At 33.1% G+C, this 17,485-nt stretch overlaps 2 protein-coding genes across 3 annotated transcripts; one reads left to right on the top strand and one right to left on the bottom strand.

Moving 5' to 3' along the window:
• Window positions 1-933: 933 nt before the first annotated feature.
• Window positions 934-9,913, bottom strand: LOC105317418 (myogenesis-regulating glycosidase). The gene is made up of 3 exons (XM_034444576.2): window positions 9,522-9,913; window positions 6,339-7,794; window positions 934-5,333 (listed from the first exon to the last, which is right to left on the bottom strand). Exons 1-3 carry the CDS (start codon window positions 9,843-9,845, stop codon window positions 5,068-5,070), a joined length of 2,046 nt encoding a protein of 681 aa, XP_034300467.2. The 5' UTR covers window positions 9,846-9,913; the 3' UTR covers window positions 934-5,067.
• Window positions 9,914-10,161: 248 nt separating this feature from the next.
• Window positions 10,162-16,910, top strand: LOC105320935 (NF-kappa-B inhibitor-like protein 1). Of its 2 annotated transcripts, none has more exons than XM_066076394.1 (6): window positions 10,162-10,470; window positions 13,328-13,512; window positions 13,770-13,885; window positions 14,824-14,951; window positions 15,995-16,082; window positions 16,245-16,910. In XM_066076394.1, the coding sequence occupies exons 2-6, from the start codon at window positions 13,343-13,345 to the stop codon at window positions 16,784-16,786; spliced, it is 1,044 nt and encodes a 347-aa protein (XP_065932466.1). In that variant the 5' UTR covers window positions 10,162-10,470; window positions 13,328-13,342; the 3' UTR covers window positions 16,787-16,910. The 2 variants fall into 2 exon arrangements, with proteins under 2 accessions (XP_065932466.1, XP_065932467.1); XM_066076395.1 differs by having other exon boundaries at window positions 10,163-10,470; window positions 16,248-16,910.
• Window positions 16,911-17,485: the final 575 nt, after the last annotated feature.

The following is a 17,485-nucleotide window of genomic DNA, read 5'->3' as shown; positions in this document are numbered from 1 at the left end:
TTTGTACACTTTAAAACAACATTATTTTAAAACCACTATTTGTATGTAGCACATGCAATGTATTACTGCGCGGCGCAGCCAATAACGGGTTTCTCGGTTATGCTATAAGGACACGCCCATTTTGTGTCACTCGTGTTTTATGAAGTTTTTGGGTTTTAGGGTTCAGAATTGATTCGTTATGTTATCACAGACAAAGACAGTTGAAAATGTAAATATACTTGAATCTGTAATGAAGGATAATCAAAAGAAATGTTGACTGGGATTCGGGCATATGATTTGTTGGACCTTTAGTTTACATTGATTCACAGGCACCTGCTTTTAAATAATATTTTTCTCATGATTAAAAAATATACCCTCTACCTGTAATATTATAATAAGGTAGATGGTATATTTTTTTTAAAGAAAAAAAAATTAAAATCAGGGGCCTGTGCATTGATTAAATGACAAATAAGAAGAATTATTACCACAAGAAAGTAATATTTCTAGAGAGCACATACATACATGCAGTAACATCTGCGGGTATTTTATACCCTCCATGTGAAGATTCATGCGGCTTTCGGGGAGGATGGATATTGATAATTAATGTATTAAAAAGATTTATTCATAATATATTCCCCACGAGCATTGTCAAAAAAAATATTATTTTTCTCGGGAAATAAATCTGCGTATCTTCCGAACATTCTTGGGTGATGCAATAAACTATTTATCAAGCCGAAATACATACTGTAACCGCTTTAGTAAGTTATAAAAGTTTACCACCTCTAAAAGAGCAAAAACATGCACGTATTTTCCAATTTCTTAATGCAAAAGTTGAAACTAAGCAAAAAATAATGAGTGTAGGAAGTACCTTAATTCACTTGTCCTTTAAGCTCCCAAATATACATAGTCCACTGTATTGAGAGTACATGTATTAATTAAATAAATCAAATACTACATGTTTGTGTTTAGTTTATTGATAAAAATTGTTTTCATATTCCATACTAAAAAAATCTTCATCAGATACTTATAATGCAATCAAGATAACCTGAATGTCGTTAAAATGTTCACAGGGTAATCATATACAAGTATGTATATACAACATGTTTGTGAAGCAGCCGAGCGATATATGCAACACATGTACATCAATGAAAACTATCTACAGATTACTCATTCAAATATACATGTACGTATAAATTATTCACATGGAAAAAAATCTTATTAGTCAATACAATGTAGATATACATAAAGCAAATACAAAGAACCCAATAAAAGACTTTGTGAGAGAAAAACACAAGATAAAAAAACAAAACCAAAAAACAAATGCATTATACAAAAAAAGAAAAAGAAAATTTGTTCACAAAAAATACATGAAAGTTTTGTAGATCAATGAATTAAAAAAAAAATGTAACTTCAGTCTCATGATGGCATATGTATGTGACATATGACATAACAGGCAAATAACAGACGTTTTGGTACATAAAGTATTTCTAAAATCTATTTCTAAATTCCATTTGATTTATACAAGAAACCATGATCTAAGGCCAGCTATAGATAATAAGTACACTGGTAGGTTCCTGTAGAACAGAGCTACTTAGTTAAGGAAAATACCTTTGGCCCTTGGTTCACAGTGTATTGCCACTATTGAGTACCATCAAAATCCTGTACGAAAGTTCAGACTGTTTGATAAGTAACAAATGTGCAATATTTGACAAATGAAAATGACAGGCAACATGCCACAACATTGTCAAATGCCACCATGCATTCCTCATATGTTACCCAAAGCACTTAATTTTCTTATCTGCATATTTTATTAATATAAGATAAAGTTGATAATTAATAATTGGTTTACCTTGGTTTCTGTAATATCACAAGAAATGAAAGGTATGTTAAAAGAATCATGATTCCAGGCGATGGTGTTAATTGTTATGTGTGCCATTCTCTTAAAAATTGCAAAAATGCATTGTCGGAAACCCATGGCCAGTCTCGCATATGGTATTCAAGACTGCATGCCCATGGGTTTCCAATGATGGCAAAAATAATGAATGAAATCATCAACAGTCCTCTATAAAAATATCAGTAGTACATTTAATTAATAAGGTTAATACAAAAAAAATAAACCAAACACACAAAACCATGCAGTGATAAAGTTGCATTTTATGCATCGTGTGTAGATATTACATTCTTTAGATGAATGGAGTGGCATGAGGAAAGAAATCTACATATGTGGAAGCCTCATTTTTACAAACAAAAAATGTCTAATAGGTTCATTTATTAAATTTTTCATCTGTAATGTTTCCATTTTTTAACATCAGGCAAACTTTTAAGGACATCAAAAGGAGGCCAAGAGTCAAAAGCACTAGCTGACAGTATATATATATCAATTAACAAGACCTGGTAAAAGATTCTTTTAATCATCATTTGACGAAAAACAATACATTAAGAGCTGAACTAGTAGGCAATAAAATGATTAACAATTCATAAAAAGCTTACAAACATGCATGTCCTTTGGGACTAGATAGACTTAGAAAAATATTACCATCTCTTTCTCTTGCTGTCATACTAAATGAAATTCATAAATAAAATTCCTGAACATGATGAGTCAAAATATATGATTAATGACAAGAAAACTATAATGCATAAATAAATACACAAACAAAATAATCATCAGTGAAAATAACAAACTACTAGTATGTTAATTTTTAATGGATAAGTCTTCATGCATTCTTATTTAATAAATACTATGTCATGCTGCTTTATAATATGATAAGTTTATTTATAAAATGAGATAAACATAGAATTATAGAAAAAATTAAAAATTATCAAAATTTTCAATAAAGACTTAACCTGAAAAAGAATGAGTATGAAATTTTTTTTTAGATGTCATTTAGGACAATGCCAAAAAATATGATAAACTGGAATGTACCGAGTAATTCGTGATAGATTCAACTTAACAGGACTGAACTGTAAAATGTTTGACAATTAATTGCCTGCCAAGAAGATTTTATACCAGTAGGTATGAGCTAGTATATACACACGTGTAAATCTAAGAGGGGGGAGGGGGGCTTGGAAAATTCAAATTTCTTAAATTTACATGGTAATATTATCAAAAACATGCCTCAGAACACCGTTCCCCTTACCTGGCAAACTTAAATATCCTTTGACCCCCCCCCCCAAGAATTTTTTCTGTATCTGCACATAATACATGTATTGTGTCAGTGTGTGAGCTAATGGGGGTGGGAGGGTGAGGTATCGTTGATAGGAATAGAAAGGGGAACTCTACATTTATTAATTGAAGTTCAAAACCGTATTTGCTACAGGAAGTTTAATGATTAAGAAATACTCTAGACTCAATTAGTGATGATTGATCTAAGAAAAGATAGATCCAAGAAAATACATTCCAGTGTATTATTTGCTTAATTTAGACTGAGGTTACACTTAGTTTTTAATCGGTGAATAACCTTTCGATGTTTATAAACGTAAAACACAAAAAGTAAATGTTCATGTTCATAAATTAACCAGTGATCATATGAATTCACTATTTCCTATGATTTAAAAAATAATTAAATAGTCTTCATGAAATTCTTGTAATTGGTACGTACAGTATAAAAATATATATCACACTCAGCAAATCTTTGCAAATCATGATTACTTCATGAGAGAAAACTTAATCTACAATATTAATACAACATTAATAATGCTACATAAACTTTAAATTAGATGAATGCATTTATCAAGGTTCAAAATACTGATATGGTACACTCGAGCTCATATATACTGTCACTTCTAGTACTATTCATCAAAAGTGTCATTTTTACTTGTCATTTTCTCAGGCAGCTAGATCTTAAACAGGATCAACTACTGGTTTTCTATTCACATTATGCATTTGAATGATGGAAATATCCCACAAATATACTGAAATAATAAATAAATAAAAATAAAACAGTTACAGACAGAAAAATCATGATTATTTGATTCACACCAAATTTGTAAAACGTATATTAATTAATGGAGCATGGTCACGATTTTGGTCAAATTCTATTTTTCTGTTTTCATTATTTACAGTGCTTTAAATAAAAATGCATTTGATGATCAAATGAAATTTGAGAGACTTGAGAGTTATAAGCAAGATAACTCACAACTCACAATTCTTTGTCATGGAAACAAGGCTCATGCCCTGTTTTTGTTTACATAGGTTCAGTATACAATTAAAAAAATCTTTTTTAATCTGATTTGTCTATCTTCTTTTTCATTTTAAGTAAAAATAAATAGTTCCTAACATTAAGCACATGCATTTCAGGTCTAAAACTGGAATTTTCACTTCAATATTCAAAACGTAATAAAAGCTTTGATTACATAGCAAAGAATTGCAAGCTCTGTAACTTAATTGCTCATAACTCAATGAAAGACACTCAAATTTTGGTTGTGTATAACAAAGCACTGTAAACCTTTAAATCCCTGGTAATAATTTTTTTTTACCGAAATCTTGACAATGCCCTTTGAGAGAAGTTTAGTAAATTAATATGTTTTGATTAAAAAGAAATAACTTAAAGGTACCTGGCAATTAACCATGCATATTTAATTTTGATATATGGTACTATTTTTTTGTCATGCTGTTTTAAAAAACTACATTTACTTATTCATGCACACAGTAATGTTAACTAAAAATATGTTATGTAAGAATTTATCATAAATACAAAATGAAATTATTATTAAAGATGTCAGAAGACTTTTAACTTTCAGCAGTTAAATATGTCAGCCCATATTGTCTGTAACATAGAGTGAATGTACAATGTATAAAAAGAATTAAATAAGAAAACTAATTTACATTTTAATAATACATGTACATGTATATAATAGGGTGCACCATTTTTTAGTATCATACAATACCAAATTTTCAGACTATTAGATCAATAATGATCAACAAAGATTGTCTATACATACATGAATAAATCATACAAATACCGGTAATGCAATGGTTACCGAGAAACGATGAGTCAAAAATTACTACCATTCATAAAAATATATGCATCAGACAATACTTTTCATTCAAGGTCAACAATTGTACATCAATTAAAACTCATACGCTCTTCATTCTAAGACCCTGTGTTTACTGAATGTTGGTATCTGTTCCAAGGTGACCTCGTAGTCTCTCAGCCAGCGTTTACCCTCCAGAACCATCCCCTTGAGGTCATCCTTCCACTGACCTTTAGGTAAATATATGTCAATCTTGGTCACCCCCGGGAATACGACGGGGGCCACAAGTAAGTCATTGCCCACCATAAATTCTGTATCAATAACGAGGGCGATGGAATCTATGGGGTCTATCCACCATAACGGCCTTATCACAGGAGAACCTGAAAAAAAAATTACTTAAAAATCATACCGACGTCTACTACCATTAATCTCCATTATATGCACATGAAGCTTACAACAGTTATTCTAACAAAATTCATTGTGCTAAACTCTGTTATGTTTAGAAATCAGAGATACTAAATGTAACAAACACCTATTCAAATCCCTATTTATTAAATTGAAGATAAATATTAATTGCAACATGTTTCCTGAATTATTGCATACGGTACATATTGATATAAGGTGCATATATATAATGTACACAATTATTACAAATAGAAGATATAATTCTTACATCATATTGTAACTAACGTTGTGAGACAGATTGAGGAAGAATTTTTCCTCAGTAATTATAGCTTAATATACCGGTATATGCATTATTTAGTTTTGTTCCACATCCAAATAAAGAAAGACAACTCTTAATATTGTGATAAAAGAATATTCATTAACAAAAAAAACCGCTATAATTATCTCATTTCAAATGTATAATTATGTTAGTGTAATGGGATGGGAGAAAAAATGACAGACCAAATGGGATTCAAACCCGGGCCCCCTGAATCTCTAGTCAGGTGCTCTACCAACTGAGCTATCAGGCGCTGGTATTTTAAAATTTGTACCAGTCACACATTCCTCCCCCTTAAATGATCTTCGTACTCCAAGATCACTATAGGCTCTTTTTCCTGGAAGGAGTTGAGCTGGTTATAGGGCTTGGCACAGCACCAGATGTAAAAGGATGGGAGAAATAATGGGGGACAAGACTCGGAATTGAACCCAAGCCCCCTAAATCTCTAGTCAAGTTCTTTATAGTCTACCAACTGTGCTATCTAGCTAGCTGGTGCCTGTATTCGAACCAGTCTGACATCACATTAGAAATATACCGGTACACTAGTATGCCGTTAACCATGCTAAGGATTTCATCTGAGATTTGCATATAAACATTTATCAGTCATTTTCATAACCAAGTTTAGGAGAATAAATAATACATCTATTTACAAATTGTAACTTACCATTAGTTTCAGCCTCTTTAGCAGCATTTATCAACAGTTTCTTGATTTCCTGCCTTCTTTTCAAAAGACTCATAGCAATGTTCACAACTTTGGCATCATAGTCCCAAGGAACAAAGGAGAATTTGAGTACAGGCATGAATGTAGCCATCTGTAGCCATCTAATGTAAAGTTCCCGACTTGGAGGAGATGATGTGTTACTGACAATACCACTCCCCCCGACCACATCAGGGATAACAAATGGGTATCCCAGAATTCCAAGTGTCAAGACTGCAGGGATCACACTCTGAAGTCCATTATCAGCCTCCCACTTGGACTCTTTCCTTCCCAACTGCACATACATGGAATGTTTTTGAGATTTATAAGCACAAGTTGTTTGTAAAAGTTGTTTCTCTTGATGCAAATTGCCAATTAAAGACAGCAGGTGTGTGATGTATGCCCCAGGATTTGCAAGCAATTCATGGCTGAGATGATTTGGAGGTAGGTAGTTACTTTCACATGCATATAGCTTTAATCCATCGATGCCATACTCCTTCATCATTGTTGATAATTTGGAGTGAAACCATTTGGAAGCTTCTGGATTTGTTACATCAACAACACCTGCCATTCCATAGTGCCATTTCACAAGAGCTAACTGTTCAGAATTTTTATTTTGCACTAGAAACTCAGATTTTGTGTCGAAATGATTTGAGTCTTTACTAATTAATGGCGTCATAGACATGAGAACCTGATATCCATATTCCCTCATTGTACTGCATACCTGATGTGCATTTGGAAATAAATCAGAATCAATGTCAAAATTACCAAATTCAGAGGAAAACTTGCCATCAAATTCAAAAAAAAGTTTCTTGATAGACAGAGCTTTCCCCATGTTATCCTTGAATTTCTTCACAAATTTAAGTAGAACTCCTTGTGTCATGTTACTTTGAAACCGAGGTATGGAAGACAGAACCGGATATTGTATCAAGTCGAGGCTTGGTTTGTCTTTCGGTGATTCAAAGTGCTTCATCTGCATCATTTCATAAGTCTCTTTCACATTCTTTTTCTTACAAATGGTATATTTCAGTAGATGGTTCCCTCCTGTTGGATATCGCGGGTGATCAGTATTGGTTGTGAAGCACAGGAGATTACTGTTACTAGCATTGAAACTAACAAACAAAGGTACAGAGCTTTCAACTACAATACCCACACCTTTGGAGTTGAACCAAAATCTCTCTACAACATTTCCAAAGACATTGCCTGGTGGCTTGTTGTTTTTCATTTTATACATCAAATCATTTGGAAGGTATGGCTGCAAAGGAATTGAGACATTCATCAATGGCCATTTCTGGTGATAAAATTCACCACCTCCATACCATATGGCGTTCCGTAGAGATATGCAGTCTTGTGGCAGAAAATCTCGACTGGTAGGTTTCCAGTGAATTTCATGACATTTATCATCTCCACCAAGAGTTTTCACCTGAAGTATTAAGTTCAAAAAATCTTATTCAAACATACATACCAGTAACATCACTAAAATGCCCTATTAAAGACCAGCCATTTTATTTGCAGCAATATTTTTATAGTAACCACTAACCAGTGCTGATTTTAAAGGATTACTTTGTTTCATGATGTCAAATACCGATATCCTAAAGTGAGCTAAACCATACATTAAGGTAAATTGTGCATGTATAAAATCATAAGGTTCATCAGTCCAAAACTAGCGCATGTATCTGTGCACAATAAATACACATTTTTATATCAATTGGTGGCACTGTAGCTCCCGGCCTGGTCGTCCATCTAATTTTTTTTCAAACTGGGAGCTACAGACCTGCATCTATCACTGAATCTTCACCCTTCAAACGGTCACACTGTAAAACATTAGATATTATTATACTTTCATGTTAAATACTGAAATCTGATTGGTTTAGACGCAGTTGATAATGCGTTCTATTACCCTCAGCATTAGCAACACACTTAGCAAAGGGTAACACAACGAATTGTTACATGCGCGTAAATTGTGCGCGCGCGGTTCGCCGTAGAATTCACATCATTTCTATATAAAAGCAATATAAAAATTCTCTAAAATTAAGACATTCAGTATAATAAAATAGATAGTGCCTGTTTGGGGGGATAACAGTTGAAATTGACACCCCTCAAAAACCATTGTCAACCTCCGCTTCGCGTCAGTTGACAATGGTTTCCTTGGGGTGTCAATTTCAACTGTTACCCTCCCAAACAGGCACTATTTATAGCGAGTGCAGCTCGCCAGCGCGCAGAGAGCCATTGTGCGCGGGAAAAAGAACGAGCTAAACCTACAGTTCATCAAACAAAATTTTTTGTCTACGTCCCATAATGCTCTCTAATGTTTTCACCTGTGGTACTGTGCCAAAAATGGCCGACTTTTATCTCGTAATTTACGGTGTCTTAAGGTTTGAAGACACGTTTAGAGTACTGCATATGCTTTGGCGAGACTCAAGAGATTTGTTAGTTGCTTCCATACCTTCGTATTGAGTCGAGAAACGTAAACAAAGACGAACAAAGTCATGGATGACGTCACAGTGCTCTCGCGCTATATATCCCGCGATAAATTTAGAGGTGGATCAAACATCTGTTATGCGTGTACTAGCTATTTCAGTATAGACTGCGATACCTGTCTCATTGACATATGATTTGTTTGTTTGTTTTTTTAATATAGAGATTATTTAAATATATACTAGCAAGAACCATACTTAACTGTCATATCGATGGATTCATTTTTAAGCTAATTGTGCATGCATGTACAGTAGGCAGGTAAGTATATGAGTATATCAGTAGGGAGGAAATAAACAATTAGGATATTCTGAACTAAATAAAAAGGAATAAAGAGAAAAAATAAACAGTTAAAAAATTTACGTAGATATTGCATATAGTCAAACCATTAAATTTAAAAGTGGGAAATTACACACCTACAAACAGGAACCGGACTCTCTCTCTCTCTCTCTCTCTCTCTCGGGAGAGGGGTAGGAGGTTGCGCTGTATGTATCATGACCATTAAAATTAGTACATTTGCCTCGGCAAACTTATTGTAGAGAAATAATCTCTCAAAAATTCTTTGACGTTTGTTGATACCTAAATAACACTATAGGTTGACAATGATGCAAGGTATGTGTAATTCTTGCTGCGCTCGCCAGAACGGTAGCACCGTAAAACATATTATAATGTTACCTCAAGTTCTGTATATCGATGCCATCGCAGACATAAGTAGTTTGGGTTATTTTGATCGGGTCTGCATTCTAAGGCAGCAGTAGATCTCAGTGTCTCTGACAACAGGCCTTGCAGGTATATGTCCTTGTTCTCAATCAACGAGAACATACCAGTAGAAAAGTCATATCGAATATGTCCGATTGTTGCGTCAACTACCCCGTTGGCATACATCGGTGTCACTCTTTTCTTAAACGTCACTGCAATGTACCAAACAATTATCAAAACTATGAAACAAAAGCATCCCACTTTAAGTAGGCGGAGAGTACTTCCCCTTAACTGTCTCATTTTTGGAAGGTTTTGTGTTTATTTAGAGTGCGTCATGGTTATGATCGTAGCTCGGCATTTATCATCTCGGAAATGAAGTATGTGTCGCTAAATTTAAAGTTTTAAAATACCGCAGATCTTTTTCCCGAAAAAGTAATAAAAACACAGAGTTAAATTCATTTATTTAAACTTTATCAAAATAAATCATGAAAATCTTAGGTACGATATACACAATTAAATAAAATGGCCAAATTTTTAGAAAGCATATAAATACATATAAATAAAAAACCCACTTTACAATCCGGAAAATATATTTTTCCGTAACTCAAATTGGTATAATAAGTTTTATTTCCTGTTTGATTTTTAAGAAGGTCATGGAAAAATGAACAACCACAATCCTCCAACAGATCTGGAAAAAGGATTTATTTCTAGATGGAATGACAGATTTAACCAGTATCTCCATAGAAAGGGATGGGTGAAGAACACTCAAGTTAAAAATTACCCCTTAATATTTGTCGTTTACACCTTTGTTGCAGCATATATAGGCAGATCAATTTATAATTGGAACTCTGTGTATAAAGCAAGAAAAGGTGGCAAATCGTCCAAATGAAGCTGTTTAAACTAGAAATCAGCCATTATTAGAAAAGTAAGTTAGATAGGATGAATGTATGGATAACCATGGACGTATATATACTAACGGGATTGGCAACTATAGTTTGTCCCAAGTTATTGTTTCCATCACTTTTTGATGATTTTTAATAAAAACACACTTAATACCTGTGAAAGAAGTACAGTTGAAATCGATGAAATGGAAAATATCCAAGATATCTTCATTGACAAATTATCCCTTTTCACTCATAAAAGTTTACAGGAATGAAAACAACTTTCTTACGGAGGTTTATAATGGGAAGTGTTTACATATTTTCTCCTTTTGGAAGTACTCGGAACACCTTGTGCAATTTTTTAACGTTATCATCCAGGCTTATCAGTGATTGGGATAAGCATGAGCCCTGCGCCATAGTCTCATTGAATAAAATAATGGCACATCAATGTTAAAAATGTTGCGCCCTGCTGGCGCAAATTATATTATACTGTGGTAGAGTCAGGTATATGGCATTCCTACTAGCTCTGGCTAGCGGGTTAACCCTTTAGCTCGATCGGTAGAGTGCTGGACTGGCTTGCCAGAGAACCCGGGTTCAAACCCCAGCAGAGGCAATAAGTGTCTCTGTTAAATAGTAATACATACTATTACAGTACATACTTTTCAACTTTGAGCTTTCCCCTATAAACGCTTAGAATCTCTTTCTCTACAATTCTTTAATGATCACTGATATTTTACAGAATAGAAGTCAAATGTTGTACAGCATGATCATGACTTTGTTTTGTAAAGTGTTTTTGATTGGTTTATACTGTTAGTTTGATATTTAACGTGCCAGGTCTTAATGTAAGCAGCTGCCATCATATCACTGAAAAAAATTCCCCATCCCGAAAAAGAACAAACTTTTCTGATGTAAAAAAAATCAGATAAAAATGAATGAACAGATAAAGCAAAACAGGTGGCTGAAATAGCGAATGGAGATGCTAACGGTAAGACGGGTGCAACCAAACTAAAATTCAACTCAAATTGGATGAAATGAAGAATAAAAACAAAGAATTGAAAATAAATTATGGTCTTCATTGCTAAATTAAAAATATTTTTGGTAGCTTTTTATTCAGTGTCATTCAGTAATTTGACAATTGCAATGAAGTCTTTTATAAACTCATCAAATTTTAACTTGTCATTTTACAATGTCCCATAAAATTTCCATTTGGTGCATTGATTTTGGAAATGTCAAATTAACACTGTCTTGGAACATGCCATTGTCACATTTAGCCAATTGCTTATCCCAATCACTGGGCTTATTAATAGCTGATACAATGCAAAATCCCTGTAGACTTTCTATTTTGGGATGTGTATTGAAACCTGAAGCGGCAGAGTGGGCATTTCAAAACAGATAATCTGGACATTTTTCATTTTAGTGGATGAACATAGTTTGGAACAAATGTATTTATTATTATCAAAATATCAAGCGAAAAGTTGTGGAAGCAAAAACTTGGGACAGAGTATGGTAATTAGTATATACGTCCCTGGGATAACATAACACGTAATATGTAAATGGTGTGACCACTAGGCCGAGCACAGATTTTTTTGGTTTGAAACGCAGACAGTAGGATCCGCCTCCCTTCTGCCAAAGTTAAATTAAATGTTGCATGCTCAATCTCAATTATGACTTCGTGTTTTATGCCTAAAAGTCACCTCTTCGGAAAGAGCTGAAAAAAGAATGTGGTTCTGAAAGTTTTTTATTTCTTCTTTCAATGCTTAAATCTTTTTCAAAATTTGACAAATTTTCTATTTATACTTTATTCAGTAACTAAAAGATCTGTTCCTTGATGAAATGTTTTCATTATTTTCCATCTTTTAATTTGATAACACATGGGTGAAACTAGTCTTTTCTCCTGATTAAAGCACTGTTGATAACTTACTGTTTTGTAAAGTCAATTGTTTTCATTAAACTTACTGTCCATTGAAAACTTGAAAAAAAAGTTATTAATAGAGTTAATCGACAATAAACAATTTAATGAATGAGTTAACTTTATCGAACAAAATAGCAGCCAATATGGCGGCGCCCTTGAGCTGGAAATTTTTTTTTTCAGTTCTGAGTAGCCCTGATTCAACTTTGATTTTTCACTGATTTTCTTATACATTTGTATATACATGTCACCATTAAGCCTCGCTTTCCCAGCCTATCGCTGCACTCGTTGTAAACAGATTGGTATCAGGAGAAGACGTACTCAAGAGAAAACGTACCCATGAGAAAACTTACCCATGAGAAAACTTACCCAATCTCTAGGGCATGTTTTCTCTAGGAAAAAACATACTTACGTATCCTAGGAAAATCATAAACATAACGTTAAACAGTTTTAAATAATATCTTACTGCATAAATATAGAGAAATACAGGTATATGGATTTTATAGATATTTGAATTTCATAGAAGTAATTATTTTGTATGAGTCTGTTGAATATATATAAAAGACCTAGACATGTTTACCGGTAATTATTATTACATTAATTATTTACATTCCACATATTTTTTACTTGTAGTATAGCATTAAATGATTTATTTTTGATGTTGTCGTGTCAATAAGTGCCGTCAGATAAGCAGACAAATTGAATAACGAGTCAAAAAACCATCAGAAAGCACCCATATGTTTCTCCAAAACAATAATTTATCGAAATAGGACAATCTTCATGACATCATTTCTGCATTATGATATCACTGTAGTGATCACCTTTTACACATTTACTTTCATGATGATTTTAGATTTTCTCAACCTTATTTTTACAGCTCTTCATAGAACTTTTATTTTTGGGGTGAGAAATGCATATACATGTAATACCGCATGTAGTCATTTTATGTTTTTACTGTATTCATATGTAATTTGATGAATATTTATCTTCAGCTTTGCCTATGGAAAATGAATAAAAAATGGTGTAAAAAGTTAAAGCATTTGATTAAAGATGGTAGATCAACAAAGTTGAAATCATACATTGAGAAGCATGAAATCAATATCCAGCACCTTCAGTACAGCAATGGGAAAACCCCTCTTCACTACTGCTGTAAATATCTGAACTTTAATGGATTTAGGTAAATTTTTATTAACCCTTTACTGAGGCCTTTACTTAAAAGTAAATTTCTTTTAGTTTTCAAAGATTAAAAAATTTCATGAAGATAGACTAGAGATACATGTATCTAATATCTCATTGGCTTAAAATAGAAAAGAGAATGCGGTATGCATAAAATAACTGCATATTCCAGCATATGATTCAGTGCTAGATATTAACAAAACATAAATGATGTGTTTTCAGTTTATTGGGCACATATTTCTTGTTTATTTCCTCTAGATTTTTGATTGAGAAGGGGATAGATGTGTCTATTAAAGACGATGATGGAAATACCGCCTTACATATTGCTTTGAAGGAAGCCATTAAGACCCAATCAAGCTCGGAAGTAAATGAAGGTATTTACAATTCTGAATTTTCCAATGTAATATACATCTGTTCATATGTACATCAATGTATTACACGACCAATTTGTTTAAAAAAAATGTTTCTAATAATGATCACAGGAGATCAATCAATGGTAAAATGACAATGTTGTAAAATTAAATTTTCAGAATTAAGCACATAGGAAACTGCAAACGAGCTATCCAATGGTTTGCATGACACACTCTGGTGTCCAAGTGTCTCTACTCTTTTTGTGCAGCTTGAAGTTTTCTAAAAGTTGCCCATAACAGACATAGTAGAATGTGACCAAAGTCATGGTTTACAAAATTGATCAAAATCAATTTCATCTCAGATGTATTATTTTAGCATTAAAAACATAACAGAAGTTTAAATATAGCATGAAAGATGTTCATAACCTGAGGATTTTGCCAATCTTGCAGTCCTTGCATAATTAGATGAGGATATAAGCTCACAAAAGTTTACTCTGAAAAATTACTAATATTTATTGTTATACTTTCATGTTAAATACTGAAATCTGATTGGTTTAGATGCAGTTCATAATCTGTTCTATTACCCTCAGCGTTAGCAATGCACTTAGCAACGGGTAACATTACGAATTGTTACATGCGCGAAAATCATGCGCGTACAGTTCGCCTTAGAATTCACGTTATTCCTATCTAAAAGCAGTGATGTTTTCTTTAAAACTAAGACATTCAGTATAACAAAATAAATAGTGCCTGTTTGGGAGGATAACACTTGAAATTGACACCCCTCGAAAACCATTGTCAACCTCTGCTTCGCGTCGATTGACAATGGTTTTCTCGGGGTGTCAATTTCAACTGTTACCCTCCCAAACAGGCATTATTTATATAGTGTAATTTCTGTAACCTATGAAATAGAAATTACTAAAAAAGTAAATATTTATTGCATTAATATCCATGTATACTTCCAGTGTACCAGCTGATTATCTTGCCAATCATTGAGAAACGTCCGGAGTCACTGAGATGGAGGAATCACAATGATGTTACATGCCGAGACCTTCTAGATCAACTCAGAGAAATACAGGAGGAGGAGACGCAGGTAAAAAAAGAAAAATCATATAGAACCTACACAAAGCCACTCCCAGAAAAAGCTTTTTTTTCTATAACCTGAAGGTTATTATTAAATCAAAGTACTGAAGTACTGACGGGAGTTGATTTTATCAATTATTATTTATTTTTAAATCAGCTTATCTTTTGTGGCAATTAGTTTCTAGTCTGTATTTAAATTATGCACTTTTTTTTTAATATGAAATTTTATTAGACTTTTCCGACAAGAAATTAGAGAAACCCCATATGAATCATGTTGTGTAATATTTAAAGATAGATTTCAAACTATGTATTAGTAATCAAAACAATTCTTAAAATTGTATGGATCTAAGCACTATTGATATCGAACTCTAGTCTCGTTCAACCAGGCGCTCAGCTGTCTCCGTTAATCTCCGCCAAGCAGCAGAGCCTCTCTGTTTGTCGGAGATTTACGGAGACAGCCGAGCGTTTGGTTGAACGAGACTATATTAAACTCTGGCGTAGGAATACATGAGACTACAAAAATAGCTAAATTGTTCGTATTATATAAAATCTGACTATTTTCAAAGTGTTTATAGATAAGTTTCCTTGAAAAACAATGCTTCAACATACATTACATCGAATTTTTGTATTACATTGTATTTTTAAGAACTAGAATTTGTCAGTGGTGATGATTTGTGCTTAGGTCCAAACACTGTTTCACTTTTGGTTTGCCAGAGTAACTGCATAGGAGAGTTGATTAAAATCAACTCCCAAAAACCAATTAAGCTCTAAGAGAATGGTTTTTTTTGGTAAATGCATGTAAAGTGTTACTTTTCATATATTGTAAATGGGTCAATAAAGTCACAAATAAGGTTCATGTACAATATTTTGTATCATACAAATGAAAATTTAATAATTTTTAGAATCTAATTTAAGTAAATGAAGTTATCATTATTACTTTATTTGTATCATTTATTTTTATTTATACATTGTACATGTAAATGAAGTCACCTGTAAATGATGACAATCATTTCTTCAAAAAGTTTGAAATGTCAATGCTATTAATGTCTGCAGACTTCAAGAAGTCCAGAGAACTGGGACGATAAACTCGCTGATGAGGTTGAACATGAACATCACTGGGAGTGGGGCAGATACTCGGGGGGTAAGTGTGTTTGCCAGTGAGAAGAACTCTTAATTTGTATTAACTCAAGAGTGATTTGAAATTACTAAAATTCTTTATCAAACTATAAACTGAAATTACCGGTAACAGATACACTTAAAAGTACAGGTATAAAAAAAACATCCTACATGTATTTCTTTATAGTAGGTCTTCAAGATGAAGAAGATTTCGCAGAGAGCTATGAAGATTGGTCCAAGAGAATGCAGCAGGAATATCATTGTAAACGGAGGCAACACTCATCATTACCAAGGTCAACAAAGAAAGCAAAGGTCGAAGATGACTTTGAAGCAAAACTTAAAAGAGACCGTGAAAAAATGAGACAAAGGTATGAGGAAAATCAGAAGAAAGCACAGCATAATTTCAAAAGACACAAGAAAGACAGATATGAACGAAAATGGGAGGAGTTAAATGCAAAAGCTGCAGAGAAGCCTCTGTGTTTCCTAGATATTCCGTGGCCTTTTAAAGATAATGTTAGTGAGTTAGAAGACTTTCTTTTACACGATGTTACAGACAGTGATGTGAGAAAGAAATACTTGCGAGATCAAATGAAAAAATGGCATCCGGACAAATTTGAGCAAAAATTTGGCAATTGTGTTGTTCCATCAGAGAAAGAGCATATATTTTTAAAAGTGAAACAAGTCTCCCAACAATTAAATCATCTCTTTGAAAAACTGAAAAATAACTGATCATTGTGTTGGATATTGATTTCTGTTGTATTTTCATGCATGTTCATTTGCGTTTTGAAATAAAATAAATTTAGTATTTATTTGTACATAAATATACATGAACATGAATTTGTTTTCCCATTTGTCAATTTTTCCTGGTTTCATTTAGAAGGTTGGAATAGGATCTGCACCTTTTTCTCTTAACATGCTGAAGTAAGCAATTTTTGCTGAGAATACTATTTTATGTTTACTTTTGCGAATATATTTCCTAATATGAACCTGTGGAATAACACAGAAGTTCAATTCTGTATCATGATGTCATAATGATTACCGTAGCACTTATCATTTGACCAGGGACGTATATACTAACTAAATGTATACGCGTCCCTGATTTGACAGTTGCATTATTGTAAGAAGAAAAACAGTTTATAATTCTGAACAATTTCGTAAATACATGTACAAGTAATAAACAGCAATGTATTAAAAAGTTCAAAAGGATATAAACCTGAATGATACCTGATCAAATCATCTGAGAAGCCCTTGGACTTCACAGAATTTTATCACATGACTAACCAAGTTTATATCGCATTGAACTTTGTAACAGCTAGGATTATTTATATCTTAAGCACAAGAAACACAGTCCTTACTGGGATAATCAGGGTACAATACTATATGTATCTAAGCAGGATGCAAAATGAAATGGAAACTCCATAAATCAGT

This window comes from Magallana gigas, chromosome 2 (assembly GCF_963853765.1).
Source record: "Magallana gigas chromosome 2, xbMagGiga1.1, whole genome shotgun sequence".
Classification (NCBI taxonomy): domain Eukaryota; kingdom Metazoa; phylum Mollusca; class Bivalvia; order Ostreida; family Ostreidae; genus Magallana; species Magallana gigas.
The sequence above is the reverse complement of the archived record's forward strand: the minus strand, read 5'-3'. Positions and strand labels throughout refer to the sequence as shown.

Coding starts and splice junctions, on each gene's coding strand:
- LOC105317418 (XM_034444576.2), bottom strand. CDS start 9,845: ATGAGACAGTTAAGGGGAAGTACTCTCCGCCTACTTAAAGTGGGATGC. Junction 7,795..9,521: donor ATCGATATACAGAACTTGAG/GTAACATTATAA, acceptor TTAATACTTCAG/GTGAAAACTCTTGGTGGAGA. Junction 5,334..6,338: donor TAAAGAGGCTGAAACTAATG/GTAAGTTACAAT, acceptor TTTTTTTTTCAG/GTTCTCCTGTGATAAGGCCG.
- LOC105320935 (XM_066076394.1), top strand. CDS start 13,343: ATGAATAAAAAATGGTGTAAAAAGTTAAAGCATTTGATTAAAGATGGT. Junction 14,952..15,994: donor TACAGGAGGAGGAGACGCAG/GTAAAAAAAGAA, acceptor TAATGTCTGCAG/ACTTCAAGAAGTCCAGAGAA. Junction 16,083..16,244: donor GTGGGGCAGATACTCGGGGG/GTAAGTGTGTTT, acceptor ATTTCTTTATAG/TAGGTCTTCAAGATGAAGAA.